The sequence below is a fragment of the Aulonocara stuartgranti genome (assembly GCF_965226115.1).
Source record: "Aulonocara stuartgranti genome assembly, chromosome: 6".
In the NCBI taxonomy this organism is placed as follows: domain Eukaryota; kingdom Metazoa; phylum Chordata; class Actinopteri; order Cichliformes; family Cichlidae; genus Aulonocara; species Aulonocara stuartgranti.
Window position 1 is genome coordinate 31,972,041 of NC_138944.1, and position 16,228 is coordinate 31,988,268.

Below are 16,228 nucleotides of genomic sequence, written 5' to 3' on the forward strand. Positions count from 1 at the left end.
GTCTGTCCGATTCCTTGAAATTGGGAACATAATTTGAAATTTTGGGATACCAAGCTGAAATTTTGCAGTAATAACTTGAAATTTTTACTTATGTTTTTTTCAGTCATGATAGATGTTGGTCATCTAATCGCCTTCACATATTGCCACCACTTTCACAGAAGTCCCAGCTGCTCCTAAAGGCAGCACCGCTGAGAGCAAGCGTTCTTCTGACCAGTGTTGGGAAACAAAAAATTACTAACATATGGTCGGTAATTTTTATTTTACCGACCATATATATATATCTCTCAACACGAGATATTTGTTTGTGGAGCATAAAGGCTGTATGCTCAAAGTTTGTTGGAGGGGACTGCGTCAAACGGAAGTTGTTGGAATTACGAGGTATTTTGAAAGCGCCGTAGAGATAAATAAACGCACACCGCGCCGAGCAGGCTGTGGTGGCAGAGGTTATTAACACTACGAAAAATTTAGCTTCGTAACGCGTAATTTAAAGCTAACTTTGGGCTGTATATTGCACCTCTGCGCCTGCAGAGAATAAAGCATATCCGGTTGGACGTCGCTAAAGGTAACACTCCTGTCTGTAAACGTTTGCTAAACTTAAGACTGCTGCTAAAGTAAGCTAACGCTAACGTACGTAACCTTAATGAAAAACAATAGCGTACCACTGTAGCAGGCTAGGGTGAACAGCTGTTTTATCTATTGCTTAACACCTGTAAATAAATCTCGAATGAACTTAGAGGCCGTACGTCTCCTAGGTGAACTTTGACATTCACGTGTATATCTACGCAGTAGCTAGCTAAAGTTAGCCACAAGTTGTTCAGGACCTCTCATTCGTGTGACTGGGAATAACACCGCAGCTTGGATTACGATATTAAAATATAAATTTCATTAAATTCATTTCTTTGTTTATATAAGCTAATATAACTGCAGTTAACGCGTATTTTCCGCATGTGTGACCTTTACTTGAAGGCTAAACTTGCTGCAGTTCAAAATGCAGCATGCCCAGTATATTAGTCACGGAACAGCTGGTGTATGGTGGTATTAGGCACATTAATTGTGACATTTATTACAGTTGAGTAAATGCCTAAATCTTAACCCTAATGCTTAATAAACATTAGACATCGCAGACACTGTAGTTTGTTTGTATATTTTTTTCCATTGTACTCATTGCATTGAAATGGGAGAAACTAAGTTTCACTTCACTGTTTGTCATGCACTTCTTCCAGCAGCTTCACACAAAGGAAATGAATCGTGGCTGCATGTCTCGACTGACTTTGCTCTCCTCTGTCTCTCACTGTCATAGACTCTTATTGCCACAATGGTTTCCTACAAGAAGTTGAATCCTGAAGATGTCCAGTTTTCCAGCGCAGTTTTGTCAGAAGAGCCTGTTCAAGGCGAGGCTTCAGTGAGTTAGCTTGTGTTTATGAATCTGTTTGTCATTTTATAATCCGTAGAGGCTTACAATTTTACGTTTTAGTATATTATCTCTTTCATTAGGATGACTCACAAGAATTAGGATCTTTATGAGGAAAGTCTGTATTTTACTGTATCCAGTGCTGAAACTGGATTTTTACTTCATTCCTGTGTTTCAAGGCGCTGGAGCCAGAGGACGCCTCATTGCTTCAACGTGGACCTTCATGCTCCGTCACCACGGGCCTCCTGGTGATCGGCTGCCTCCTGCTGGTGCTCTGTGGAGCATGGCTACTGGGTGCTGTGTTATGGCTGCACACTCCCAACCAACAGGAGCATAAACCGCCACTGCCGGGCCCAGGACAAACACCAGGCCCCAAAGTGCAAACATCAGCGAACGATACTGCTGCCTCTTTCCGCAGTGAGACATGCAGTCTGATACCAGAGGCATGGAGGTTTGATTGCTACCCTGAAAGAGGGGTGGTTGTGACCCGAGAGCTGTGCGAGGCAAGGAACTGCTGCTTTATCCCTGCGTCCACCGCTTTCTCCTCTGCCAGTCGCCCGTCAGGGAAAAATGGAATCCCTTGGTGTTTCTATCCTTCAGAGTTCCCTTCGTACTCGCTCGTGTCACTAAATGACACGCTGCTGGGACAGAAAGCTACGCTCGTGAAGGAGGTGAAGACGTATTACCCTGGAGACATCCTCACCATAGAAGTGGAGATGCGTTATGAGACGGACAAGCGGCTGCGTGTCAGGGTGAGTAGAGGTTTCACATTTAGTCATGGAAAACATAGAAGGGCAAAATTTTGGAAACTTACAAGTTGATGAATACATTTTGCTCATGTTCATGTATTAAAGAGCCTTTAAAACTTATAATTCATGCTGCGTTTTTGCACTGATCTTCTGTTTCTGTGTTCATTTTCTTAATTGGAGGAAGCGACAGACCAATAAAAGAATTAGTATTTGGTTTAAATAAAAGGGTATTATATAAAGGCTGTAATTTGGAAATTGGCACGGGCTAAACTGCCTTATAGTCTTAAATAAACATGATTGTTGGACAGCGATAGTTAAGAAACTTTATATGAAATGACTGAGTCACACTGTAAGAAACCTAAATGTGGAAAAAAGATGGGCAGATGGACTTCCAGTGCACACATCTGTTGATTCTTGCTTTGCATATAAAACAAACATGTTGACCTTTGCACTGTGATAATTTTATTGATTAATATTCATGACAATAAAGATAAGAGAAACTACACCTGTCTATTACAGATGTAAGAAAAATTTGCTCTCCTTTGCATTGCATTTTTCATTTCATCAGGTTCAAATCTAATCCTGTAAATTTGCTTGATTAATTAAGTTGTTTTTTTTTTTTTAAATTCTGATAAAATGTTTGTAACAATTACTGTCAGTTAACCACAAATTTTTCTCCATCAAGATCACCGACCCTTCAAGCTCACGCTTTGAAGTTCCCATCTCCGTCCCCACTGTCACCAACAAGACAGAAAGCCCAGATTATATCATCGAGCTCTCAAAGCAACCATTTGGTCTTGTGGTGAAGAGGCGCTCAACAGGAGCAGTACTGTAAGTCTGAGCTGAATGGGACATTCTGAAATGTGAGGAATAAAATATCTGATTCAGAGGGATTTTTTTCCACTTGCGGCTCTGTGTTGTAGGTCTCATTTGGCTTACGTTGAAGAAAAGGGCTGTAGTTAGATTTCCTCATTCATATACATATTGGATACTCTTAACTGTATATATGTATTCAGTTATGAAATAACAGTCTCATTAATGCTTGTCCAAATGTTTCCTGTTAGTCTGAACACCACTGTGGCGCCTCTCTTCTACGCGGATCAGTTCCTCCAGTTCTCCACTTCCCTACCTACGCAGTTCATTTATGGCCTGGGCGAGCATCGCTCCACCTTCCTGCACGATGTCCACTGGAACACGCTCACCATGTGGGCTAGAGATGTGCCTCCAACGGTAACCATCAGTCACAGACACAGCTGCTGTGTGATCCCTCAGATGTTCACGTTAATATAGTTTTTGTCAGTAAAATGATCAGTTAGTTATTCTGTCTGATCATCTTTGATACTTTGCTGCCATGCTCTCACGTTTGCAGTCAGTTCACAAAGCTGTTGCAGGCTGTCTTTGGAGGATGACAGGAGGCTGAATTAATTTTGTTAACTGGCTGGATAAAACTGCAGATTACATGAAATGTATTGTAATATCTTTGCATTCTTCTTCCGTACTGTAGGAGCAGACAAACCTGTATGGGGCTCATCCATTTTACCTGGCAATGGAAGATGGAGGGAACGCACACGGCTTCTTCCTGCTGAACAGCAATGCAATGGGTAAGTCTGTTAGTCACCCTAATACCTTCTGGTTTCACAATGTGCAATAGGTCACATACACAAACACTCAGGAACAGCAGAATAAAATGCTTAAGCTTACAAGTCAAGTTCACATGACAGCAGCTGACTAAGTTAAGCAATTTCATAAAAGCAGAAGTTACAAATGGACTTTCCAGTGTGTGACAATAAACTTCATATCATACTCAGATGTCATATTGATTATTCAGAGCTTTGCCAACACAAACTGTAAAACGATTTGCAATGTACTGAAGTTTTAATAAGATTTGTTTCATTTTGCCATTGAACTAAGTTATGTTGAAAATCACCTTTAGATTATTATACAGACCTCTGTTCTTTTCTGCGTTTGTTTTCTGTGTTGTTCTTTCACAAACTGAAGATGTAGTTTGGAAATGAGAATGATCAGCCTAATATCTTACTCTATTTTCTTCTAAAGTGCACGTTTCTTTTGATGAAAAATGTCTCATCAGTTTCTTATCTGTTTTGTCAGACGTGGCCCTCCAGCCTACCCCGGCCCTTACCTGGCGTACTATTGGTGGGATCCTTGACTTTTACATTTTCCTTGGTCCTGATCCTGGTTCAGTGGTTCAGCAATATGTGGATGTTGTAGGTCAGTAGTAGCACTGTGATGAGATGCACATATATGTAGGCATGTGTACTGCACCCTGATCCATGTTTTCATGGGAGAAAACCTCAAAAATCAGACAACCACCCTTTGAGCAAACACTTGGCAAAAGTGGGAAGGAAAAACTCCCTTTTAAGTGCTCTACTGGGGTGATGCAGTACTATAGTACTATGTCAAGATAAGATGGAGCCTGATTATTCAAGACCTTGTATAGACTTATCACCTCGTGTGATAAGTAGGATTTTAAATTTGAGTTAGGATTTAACAGGGAGCCAATGAAGAGGAGCCAGTACAGGAGAAATATTCTCTCTTTCTGGTCCCTGTCAGGACTCTTGCTGCAGCATTTTTGGAACAACTGAAGGCTTTTCAGGGAGCTTTTAGAACAGTCATATGAATGACAGTAGTCCAGCCTAGAAGTAATAAATACATGAACTAATTTCAGCATCACCCTGAGACAGGATAATTTTAGAGATGTTGCACAAATGGAAGAAAGCAGTCCAACATATTTGTTTAATATGTGCATTGAAGGACATGTCTTGGTCAAAAATGACTCCAAGGTTCCTCACAGTGTTACTGGAGGCCAAAGTAATGCCATCTAGACTAAGAATCTGGTAAGACAGATGATTACTCTGGAAATATCTCACATTATAAGCAGGAAATCGGAGGTCATCCAGGTTTTTATGTCTTCATGACATTACTGTAGTTTAATCAATTGCCATGTGTTATCTAACTTCATGGATAGATGAAGCTGGTTATGATCTGTATAGCAATGAAAATGTATTCTAGGCCTGAGAGAAGCATGTGAAATGTAAACAAACTGGTCCCAGCATAGAACCCTGTGGAACTCCATTATATAAATAACTCCAGCCTTTTGCCTCTGTCACCTTGAGTTTGTCCTGTTTTTGTTTTGAGAATCGCCACTTTCTTTTCATCCATCTTTGTTGACACAGGATACCCAGCGATGCCAGTCTACTGGGCCTTAGGGTACCATCTCTGCCGATGGGGCTACGACACGAGTAATTCTACGTGGGAGGTTGTCAAGAGCATGAGGAATTATGGGATACCTCAGGTAATTTCTTTTGTAGTACGTGTCAGTGTTTTTAGTTTTTGTTCTTTTGTAATTAACCCTAAACATATGCATTTCTCTTAAGTAGCTTTAGGATGAGTGAATTCATTTTATTATTAATAATAATGAGTCTGTTTAATCGCAGGATGTCCAATGGAATGACATTGACTACATGGACAAATTTATGGACTTTACATATGAATCAAAAAAGTTTGACACACTACCTGAACTGGTCAGGGACCTACATGCTCATAACCAACGCTACGTCATGATCCTGGTATGCAAACACACGTGTACTTGGTCTCATGTGTTTTGTGTCTGCTTTGGCATGTGAGTGTTTAAGTGAGTCGTTTATTAATCCTTCAGGACCCGGGTATCAGCAGCACACAACCCGAGGGCTCATACTGGCCCTTCGATGAAGGTGTAAAGAGAGGAGTTTTTATTAAAGATGCTGAAGGGAAAACGCTTATTGGGAAGGTGAGACATGAAGCCACACAACCACATTAACTGAGCCATGTTCTGTGACGCAGGATTAATGAGTTAGGGAAACATGTTGAGCCTAGAGGCTGTATATGATGGTGCTGGGCTTTCTTGTTCCAGAGTAGATTTAAGTATTTGTGAGCCCCACTTTTTCATTGATTCTTTTGCTGATGAAATAATCAAAGTGCACAGTAGATACTTAGCAGAGATGTTCGTTGTTGTGCGTCTTGTTTCACAGGAATTTTAAGCATAAATATGCCTGGGCCTAATCTGCTGCTAAGTCAGTATTGCTGCTATTAAGATGTTTTTATTGGTATTTATCACAGAGAATATTCATTCCTTCATTATGGAGGCCATGTCAGACCTGAATACACTTATCTAATGTTAATATTGAGAGTGCACCCAGGGGTAAAATAAATACTTTCACTGATGAATTTACAGGATTAACAGTTTTCTGCAACATTCCCCTCTTCTCTACTTTGATGTACCTGTGTTGTGTTTTGCTGTAATAAGTCTTTACATCCTTTATCTCTCCTGCTGTTTCTCTTGACTGATTGGGCAGAACTTAATTGGTTCATTTTGTGCAGAAGATGCAAATAATGCATCAGAAGCCTGCTTTTATTTTAGCATGCGCAGAGACCCCGGGCTTTCTTTGAAAGCTGCTAACTATCATTGTGATACCTGCTGTCTCAAATCAAATCCCCAATCAAAGAAAGCAGAGTTACACTGAACCAGCTTCTTACTCCACCAGTTCTTCGATCACTTAAACCCATGTAGACGTCACTGATTCAGAGGTTTTAATAGAAGTGTTCAGTGTCCTGACACAGAATGTGAGAATCCATAAACGTTCTGTCTTGAGCATGGAAAGCGACCTACTCCTGACCAGGTTATGTTAAACATAAGTTACCATGGCGATTTAGCAAGACAAAAAGAGAGCCCCGTTCATGTACCAGAAAACTCTGACTTTAGGCTCATCACAGCTCACTCACTCATTAATCTGGGCGGTACTACAGTAGCTACAGTATAGCTGAAAGCTTTTGAAAGTTCTCCAGCTTCATTAGCTCTACGTAATTCAGCTGGACCGGTTCTTAAGTGCAGCCTGGCAAGCCCAATAATAAATGAACATGGTTTTGAATGTTAAGCATGAATTTAAACTAAAATTCTTTCTTCCCGTTTCCAGGTGTGGCCTGGTCTCACGGCATATCCAGATTTCTCTGATGAAGTGACACATGAATGGTGGTATGACAACCTACAGATGTTCCACGATAAGGTGGCGTTTGATGGATTATGGATTGTAAGTATGAGAACAGTGCAGGCTGTTAAATAAGTAATCACTGACTCCTGCCTAGATGTCTCCTTATGATTATTTAAAGATCTGACAACACTTCACTTGGTTTTAGGACATGAATGAGCCATCAAACTTCCTGGATGGATCGACCAGTGGCTGCCCAACAAACAATCTTGAAAACCCTCCTTACACTCCAGGTAGGAGATTGGATCTACAACAGAGATCACACTACAAACATACAATACATTTGGGTTTCATGGGGTCTTCTGCTTTCAGGTGTACTGGGAGGTTTGCTGAAAGCCAAAACCTTGTGTGCCACCGCGCAGCAGAAGCAGTCCATACATTACAACATGCACAGTCTGTATGGACTGATGGAAGCTAAAGCCTCTGCAAGGTTTGATGCTCTCAATACTCGGATGTACACACGCAACGGAAATAAAACACTACAATACTTCTTCATTACACACTTTGTCTTGTTGTTTTCACTTCCTCTCTGTCCCCGTGTTCAGCGCTCTGAAGCGAATTGTGGCAAAGAGACCTTTCGTGATCTCTCGCTCCACCTTCCCCAGTCAGGGCATGTACTCTGGTCACTGGCTTGGAGACAACAGGAGTCAGTGGAAAGACCTTTACACTTCTATAGCAGGTCAGAAGTTCAGCAGATACAGATCATACACACTGATGCATAAACGACGACACTGTGGCTGATCTGTTGTCGAAAAACTGCTTATTTGAATTCTTGGATAATCTCTTCTATTATTTATCATTTTGGATTTGAGGATGTTTCGTGTGAAATTGTCCGTCTCATCGTTGGATATTTAACTCCCATTTCCTTCTGTGCAGGTATGCTGACCTTTAACCTTTTGGGCATCCCGCTGGTGGGAGCAGATGTCTGCGGCTTCAGCGAGGAGACGCAGGAGGAATTGTGCGTCCGCTGGACTCAGCTGGGAGCTTTCTATCCGTTCACACGAAACCACAACGCCATCAGCATGAAGGTAAGAGTGTCCTCTTCAGTTTATCACTTACAGGTTTAGCTGTGCTTCTGAAAATTGTACTTATTTGTTTATTTATAGTTTCGTGATGACACCTGAAACTTTTACATCAGTGTTTGTTTTGTAGCTTGAGACGTCATTTGGAGAATCTAAACATGTAACTGCATGTCTACTAATGGATTCATTTTTCTATTTTGCATCTCCTACTGTGTGTGGGGCTTATTTTTGTGGTTTTACAGCCTCAAGACCCGACAGCTTTCAGCCCGCTTGCTCGCACAGCCACGAAGGAGGCTCTGCTGCTGCGCTACTCTCTCTTCCCTGTTCTCTACACTCTCTTCCATCACGCGCATGTGCACGGACACACAGTGGCTCGACCAATAATGTTCGAGTGAGTAGGAATCCTAAAAGCACAGATTTTCATGTATTCCGTGTGTTTCCGGGGTGCATAACTTTACGTACTCAAAAGGTTTCCCAAAGACGTGAAAGCCTACGGCATCGACAAGCAGTTCATGTGGGGGAAGAGTTTGTTGGTGACACCAGTGTTGGATCCTGGAGTGGTCTACGTGGATGGTTACTTCCCTGAGGGACTGTGGTACGACTATTACACGGTGAGACTCTGTGAGCGATAGTGCGAGGACGGAGCGTATGGTGACTTGATCAGAGTGCTTATATCATGTGTGTTCCTTTACTTCCCAGGGCGACTGTGTGACCAGTAAGGGCGAAGAGCTTCAACTCAATGCGCCTCTAGATAAGATCAACCTGCATTTGCGTGAGGGCTCCATTATACCAACACAGGTAAAAGGTTTTTCAGCTAAAACGGTCCTGTTACAATGCTGGATGCTCAAATTAACCATGGGCAGACTTTTAAATAGTACAGTCAGAATATGTGGCTGTAATCCCTGTAAACCTAAGGGCATCTTACACTGCAGTTTGTTTACTCGAACCAAAATCTGTCATAAAAAAAAAAACCGTGAGAATGTTCAGTCTGCTGATTGGCCAAGTGCGTCTGAGGCGGGAGCAACAACAGTAAACAAAGGAAGTGTTCTGTGTTCTGGATGAGTAGAGAACATGGAGAATTTATGCTCATTTTACAGCTACTTGATTGGCCGTACTGACCTTCACATATGTATGGTACTCTCCCAGATCCCAGAATGCAAAGCATGACAGAGTGGGTACAGGAGCTGCTGTAGCCTAAACTTGCAGCGTGCACCTGCTAGTTTGTTCGGATAGAAGTTGGATCCTGTTCACACCATAAACAATCCACTCTGCAGTAGCACTCAGCAGTAAAAGTGGCAAAGTGTAAGAGAACAAGGTGAAAGCTTTGCCTTTAACTCCAATATTATTATTTTTGCAATGAAATTTAGAACAAGTTTACCAAAGTTTGAAGGAAATTTAGGCTAAAATGGGACTTTTCACGCTGAAGCACTCAACTTTGCTTCACATTACCTTGGCCGAGGTGAGAATGCAAATGTCTGACTCAGACTGAACATCAAACAGTCTTTAACCTGCCAGCCGGTCAGTAAACCTTGTGTAGCAAGCAGCACAGACCATACTGCACTGTGTAAGGGGGAGGCAGCCCTACCTCGTCAGCTTTCTCGTCGAAACCCCACAGAGCGTTTCCAGAAGTGTCAGCGTGTCTGAAACAGACAATCTCCCGTTGTGTGCTAGATATGAAGGGAAAGCACATGCATATCTACACTTGTCGCCGATATCTATCAGTGCATATCTGGCAGGGGTGTCCAACTCCAGGCCTCGAGGGCCGGTGTCCTGCAGGTTTTAGATGTGTCCTTGATCCAACACAGCTGATTTAAATGGCTAAATTAGCTCCTCAACATGTCCTGAAGTTCTCCAGAGGCCTGGTAACGAACTAATCATTTGATTCAGGTGTGTTGACTCAGGGTGAGATCTAAAACCTGCAGGAAACCGGCTCTCGAGGCCTGGAGTTGGACAGCCCTGATACATGGTTTATTGGATTTTATTATTTGAACCTTTTGAAACCTCTGCATCTCAAACATAAAAATATAACATTTAATCCAAACACATTCAGATGTAATTCACACAAATTATGCCAAAAAATTTTGTTAAATTTTTTTTGTGCTATAAACGATGATATCTGTGGCTCCATATGCTACCTCCTTGTGTTGGACTTTTGCCTTTTAAAATAACAAACAAACTCTAAGTCTGTGCTGAAAACTGAAGAATGCTGAAAACCGTGTGTGTGTGTGTGTGTGTGTGTGTGTGTGTCTGTGTCTGAATTTGTGATTCTACTGGTCAGACGTGTGTGTGTGTCTTCCACTTGATTCACATTCATGTTTTCTCTCTTTGCATGTTTGAACAGGCGCCCAACCTGACCCTGTGGGTAAGCACCGGTCAGCCTCTCCACCTCGTCTCAGCTCTCTCTCAAGATGGTTCAGCCAGTGGAGATCTGTTCTGGGATGATGGAGAGACCATCGACACCTACGAGACCAACCAGTACGCCTACATCATCTTCAGCATTGCTCAGGTGCTCACCTTCATCTATTTTGTAGAGTAAAGTAATCTACCCTGCGTGTTTGCTCCTGTTTGCTCCAGCCTACTTTATCTGACTTCACACATCATGCCGCTGCTCGTGTAGATGAACTGTGTCTGGACCTGTCTAATTTAGCTGTTTTCAGAGAATCTCACCCGTGTTGTTGAAAAATGGTTTGAGCTTTTTTTATTACCTTATTTTGTAGAACACAATGACATCCCAGGTGCTCTCTAACCACATCGAGGCGTCATACATCACTGTGGAGTCGGCCTCCTTCTATGGTGTGACGGAGAAGCCGAGCAGAGTGTTGGTGAACTCCCAAGATGCACCGTTTACCTACAGAAACAACCAGGTGAGGTTCTGAGTTATGTGGGGTCTTTTTTGTTTTTAGGTTTGGAAAAAGAAAACGGTGACACATCATAAAAAAAACTTAAAAAGACTGACAGGGCAAACAGAGAAGTGCACATGGTGAATCAAGCCTGCAGAGCATCACAATTATGTCAACAGAGAGAAGAAGCGAGTCTGAAATCAGTTTCTCATGACAGCGACCTTTCTCAGTTTAACAGACTCCACAGCTGGAGACAACCACATCAGCAGCACAACAGAGAACTCAAGTATCTACTGGGTTTTCCCACCTTTGCAAAAGAGACACCCCCCCCCCAAAAAAAAACAAAAAAACAAAACCAAAACAAAAACCTGGTACCTTTGGTTTTTACCGAAAGATGCTTCCTTGTTAAAGCTGCTAGGTTTCATAAATCAGCCTTGTTTCAGTTTCTAACACAGGATGAAACTGTACCCAGTATTTCCATCTTTTTCCTCTTCCTTTATTTTCAATTAAAAATATTTTTAAATTAATTTGATTGTTACTTTACACGTTTGTCACACAGTGTGTACTGTGAAAGCTGTCATTTTTTTTTGCATTTGGGCATTAAATAATTAATTTGATCAGTTATTTCGAGAAATGCAAAACTTTATGATATTAGTCCAGCACAGAAAAACTGGCAGCAACATGTATTTAAGGTATGAAATGTAAATGTGGTTATCTTAGTTTTATATTATAGAATTTTCTGATGGCATTGTTATAGATGGACAAAAAGCAGTGATTTAAAAAAAAAAAAGATCAATAATATTATTGAATAAGTCTTGAATAAAATATCAAATTAGTAGATTTTAGATTTAAAACCCTGTATTACTTGTGCTCATGAAGCCATGTGTTATTGCCATGGTGTTCTGTAGCTTTAATGCAGACAGCAGATAGTGTTGGCTTTGGTTTCACATGAAGATATTCTCCAAACAGTAATGATGCTTTCCTTCCTCTCTGCAGGTGTTAACAGTCGCTGATCTGGGTCTCAGCCTGAGTCAGAACTTCACCATCAGCTGGATGTAAGCAGCTGTGAAGCCACAAGCTTGCACAGCGCACCATCTCCAAGAATAAGAACAGCCATTTCTTTCAAATTATTTTGGCTCTTGACTCAAAGACACTCGATGCGAAATAGGGATGTCGGGTAATTTACTTCATTGATGGTCGTCGCCCTTTAAAGAGCAGTATTTCACTTAACTCTTCAAACCTTTCCTTGGGATATGCCTGTATAGCTCTGCAGCAAGCGTAGAAATGAAATCACTGGGGCTCAACATTTTCACCATTCAGATGTCCTTGTCAGTGTTTCCACATCTGCATTGGGTGTCTTGCTCGTAGGCTTCGTAAGGGAGGGATTCACTTAAAAAAGATCACAGCTGCTGACGTCAATGCAAACGCGCTTGAATACAAAGGTTGCGTGAATGTTAAGAGTTTATACCCGATGATTAGGAATAAAGAGCCAAAGCAAAGTGTCAGTTAGGAGTGAAATTTAAGGTACTCAGGAGCGAGGGGGTCATATTGTAGTGTTAATATCATCCTAATGCAGGCTTTGCACAATTAGTCAAAATCGCCTTCCTGTGCTCGGCATGCTTTGAAAAGCTTGTCATCACTGACCAATAGCAGTTTAGACGCAGCTTTAATGTCTTTGGAAGACCACTCTCTTTGTGTGTATCTGATTTATATTATAGTTTGGTCTGGGTAGTCTATACTAAGTTAATGTAATCAACACTGCATTTTTAATTTTACTTTTGTTCCCTTTTTTAAGTCCTCGTGAGCAGAAAAATGACGTGCAATAAATGAGTGAGATAAAATTAGCTTCCTTAAAATGTGACAGCATAGTTCATCATGTAGTTTGTTCCATGTGCTTGAAAGTTGTTTACAGTCTGTTTTGCACTAATTAGTACTGCAATATAGGACAGGTGGGTGTGCCTTATGATTCCTTTTCTTCTTTTTCTTTGTTTTTAAGCATCTCTGCTTTATAACGTCAGCCCCTTTTCAACGCTGAAGACCATATTACTGTTAAACACAAGAAGGACTTTGCTGATTACAAGTGTTGTACAATCATTTTACTGTGACTCGTCACTCTGACAGAGCAGAATACAAATGAAAGCTAAAACTTGTTTTCCTTGTTTTTAGATCAGCACTGTTCATTTCTGCCTAAATTTGAAATTGATTTAGTACATTTGCCGTGAATTAGTATTTCTCACGGATTCTTGTAGACAACACTGGAAAAGAATATGCTGACAACGACATGAATGCGTGTTCGTGTGATGTACTCATACTTCAAGTGTCACCGACAGTTTGCAGTATTTTATTTTGAAGGTATTATAAATTTTATGTGCTCAAATTGAATTTCAGTTTGACTTTTATTTGAGTGTAACATCAGACAATAAAACATTTCAAAATAAAGAGACTTCCTGTTTTATTTGTTTGTGTTTTAGCTTGATGTACAGTTTTGAGGCCTTCTCTTATAAAGTAGTGAACAGATGTTTTTTGTATTGCTTCTTGAAGTGCTGAAGTAAACTCGCCAGCAGAGGGCACGGTCTCCCAATGACCAGGACAGGACTAAGCAAAGTACATCCTATGTTCAGTAGGTTGTAGAATCACATTCAACAGCAAGAACTTGAAGTAATCAGTTTCTCTGTAACTTTATCAGTCTCGCGTCATGTTGGAGGAATGCTGTCCCACTCGTTGCAGTGTTACTTCATTTCTTTGAGATATGTGGACATTGGTTTATGCACAACTCTCACAGCATTGGAGTCAGCTGAGGTATTTGGCTGAATCATTGAAACACCTTCATCCTTCTGTTTCTCACCTGTCCTGTTGCAGATTTGCTGCTGTCATCAGGATCATTATCCTGTTGCATGACCTAATTTTGGCCAAGCTTCGATTGTCAGATAGACGACCTCACATTTGACTCTAAAGTCCTTTGGTATACAGAGGAGTTCAAGGTCAACTCAATGACTGTTAGCTGCCCAGGTCCTGTGTCTGCAGAAGAAGCCCAAATCATCACCCCTCCACCACCATGCATCACACTTGTTCTAAAGTTTTGTTTTTCAGCAACTCTGTTGCTGTACACTAAAGCCAAAAATCTCTACTTTGGTCTTGCATGTCCAAAGAAATTTGCTCCAGAGGTTTTTCTGTTTGTTCAGACACAATTTGGCAAACCTAAGCTGTGCTGCCATCTTCTGACTTCTAAATAAGTCACACTTGTTCAAACCTTTTCCTGATTTAACTATCATGAAGTTTAACATTTAGCATGCTAACAGGCCTGTAGATTCTGATATAACAGAGTAGCTCTTGGGTGTTTTGCAGCTTCACTGAAGGTTGCACAATTGTGCATCTGCCAGAGAATCTGCTTTTATAAAGGTACTCACACTTGCTGATGATCACCTTATCAAGTGCATTTGATCAGCACCACCTGGCTGCTACTTACCACCTTAATTATTATGGAAGCAGTAAAGGTGTGCTTATAAGGGACTACAGAGTCCTGTGGAGTCCTTTTCTTCCACATGACTGTAACTGTGTAATTGCCACTCTGGCAACAGAGGATGTTTCTGACACACTTTGTAACATGAGAAGAAAATAATACATTCTCACCCCTCAAAACCTCACCGGGAGTAGCACTTTATCACTAGCAAATGTTCAGTAAGAGTCATTGCACATTGAAATATTTCTTATCAGGAAATGACAATTGTTCTTAACTGAAACTGTGAGCTGTACGGTTAATGTTTACCTTATACTTATTCATAGTTTGAGTGTAGCTATAAACAAGGTTGAGATCTGTGTATGTGTGTTTGTTCAAATTATAAGGCCACTCTCCTGTTCCTCCTCTTATTTTCTCATCCTGCTGCTCTGCTTTTTCCATCTCTTTCTCTGTAATGCTGTTTCCCTTTAAAACCCTCATTGCATCTACAGACTAGACTAGACTCTCCACTCTATGAAAGTCAGAAGTTATTTAGATAACAGTCTCAGGATGTCCGTCATTAAGATACCGGGGTCATCTGAGGACTCTTATAAATCATTTTGACTCTTAAGAGTTGCATGTTCTAGTACGTGTTTCTCACCATAACAAACTAACTGGAAAACATCATGGAAAAGGAGCCCTGACGCTACGCCAGACCTTTGACCGGATCTCTGAGTCATGACAGTAAACTATTGCTTCGTTGTACCAACAAAAGCTCCAGAAAGTGAAAGTAACAATTGCATGCTGAAATTGTCCTCCATTGCTGATAAACTAGGCTTGCAATAGATGTGTTTTTATTGGCTGTGTGGAAATGTTCACAGGCTAACTGTTTCCAGATGGGACTTTGAGGAGAGCACATATATCATTCAGCAAAAGGGGGAGGAGAGAGAGCTCAGAGAAAGAGCAGCAGGGGTCTGTCAAAAGCATTCAGCTCTACTGACGAGGGCATTTCCTGTCTGGATTTGGGAGGATTAGGCATCCATGCGTAGGGGGGTGTTTGTATGCTTTGCATGTGGAGAGTGGGACCAACACACAAGACTTTTTGTGGGATTCTTGTCCGTGTTTGATGTGTGCAACTTTGCTTGTAGGGCAAACAGTGATTTAGTGTCAGTTGTCTGAGGAAGAAACTTGGAGCTGCTAGATTGTGTTCCAGTCGGGCTTTTCTGAATTTCTGCTTTGTCACATTAAAGTTTTGCTGTATGCTACATAAAGCAGAAACTGAATTTAAAATAAACTAGCAGTGTTACTGAGAAGGCCTTGTTGCGTATAAAAAAAAAAGGAAGAAAAATCTGGAAAGTCATAAAAAGAAGTTAAATGCAGCTTCATTGTTCACTTCGAACGTTCCTTTGCAGCTTGCAGGAGATATTTTTAACAGTAAGAGTTGCTGACATGGGACAGAGACAACACCAAGCTCTTTTTTTTTTACTGCACTTGCATTTGTTTCCAAGACACTTGACCCGTTGCCTACTGGTGGTGGTCAGAGGGTGGCTGTGGCTGCAATGTAGCTTGCCATCACCAGTGTGTGAATGGGTGGATGACTGAATGTGTAAAGCGCTTTGGGGTCCTTAGGGACTAGTAAAGCGCTATACAAATACAGGCCATTTACCATTTTTACCATATTTCTGTTCACTCTACAATGCTGGCTATTATGTGAAGTCTTGTTTTTTG

The 16,228-nt window shown here is 41.2% G+C and overlaps 1 protein-coding gene across 1 annotated transcript; it reads left to right on the plus strand.

Annotated features, from left to right (window-relative positions):
• The first annotated feature begins 378 nt into the window (after positions 1-378).
• On the plus strand, positions 379-13,503 carry gaa2 (alpha glucosidase 2). Its single transcript, XM_082535488.1, has 21 exons — positions 379-562; positions 1,301-1,402; positions 1,591-2,163; positions 2,846-2,991; positions 3,225-3,390; positions 3,665-3,761; positions 4,270-4,389; positions 5,355-5,473; positions 5,616-5,747; positions 5,837-5,947; positions 7,131-7,244; positions 7,351-7,435; positions 7,515-7,632; positions 7,748-7,881; positions 8,079-8,230; positions 8,467-8,615; positions 8,694-8,835; positions 8,924-9,022; positions 10,566-10,730; positions 10,942-11,088; positions 12,061-13,503. The coding sequence occupies exons 2-21, from the start codon at positions 1,316-1,318 to the stop codon at positions 12,121-12,123; spliced, it is 2,919 nt and encodes a 972-aa protein (XP_082391614.1). The 5' UTR covers positions 379-562; positions 1,301-1,315; the 3' UTR covers positions 12,124-13,503.
• The last annotated feature ends 2,725 nt before the right edge of the window (positions 13,504-16,228 follow it).

Bases quoted from the DNA above. Each gene is read 5' to 3' on its own strand.
- gaa2 (XM_082535488.1), top strand. From the start codon at position 1,316: ATGGTTTCCTACAAGAAGTTGAATCCTGAAGATGTCCAGTTTTCCAGC. The intron at 5,948-7,130 runs GTGAGACATGAA...TCCCGTTTCCAG, and splicing joins GGAAAACGCTTATTGGGAAG to GTGTGGCCTGGTCTCACGGC. The intron at 9,023-10,565 runs GTAAAAGGTTTT...ATGTTTGAACAG, and splicing joins GCTCCATTATACCAACACAG to GCGCCCAACCTGACCCTGTG.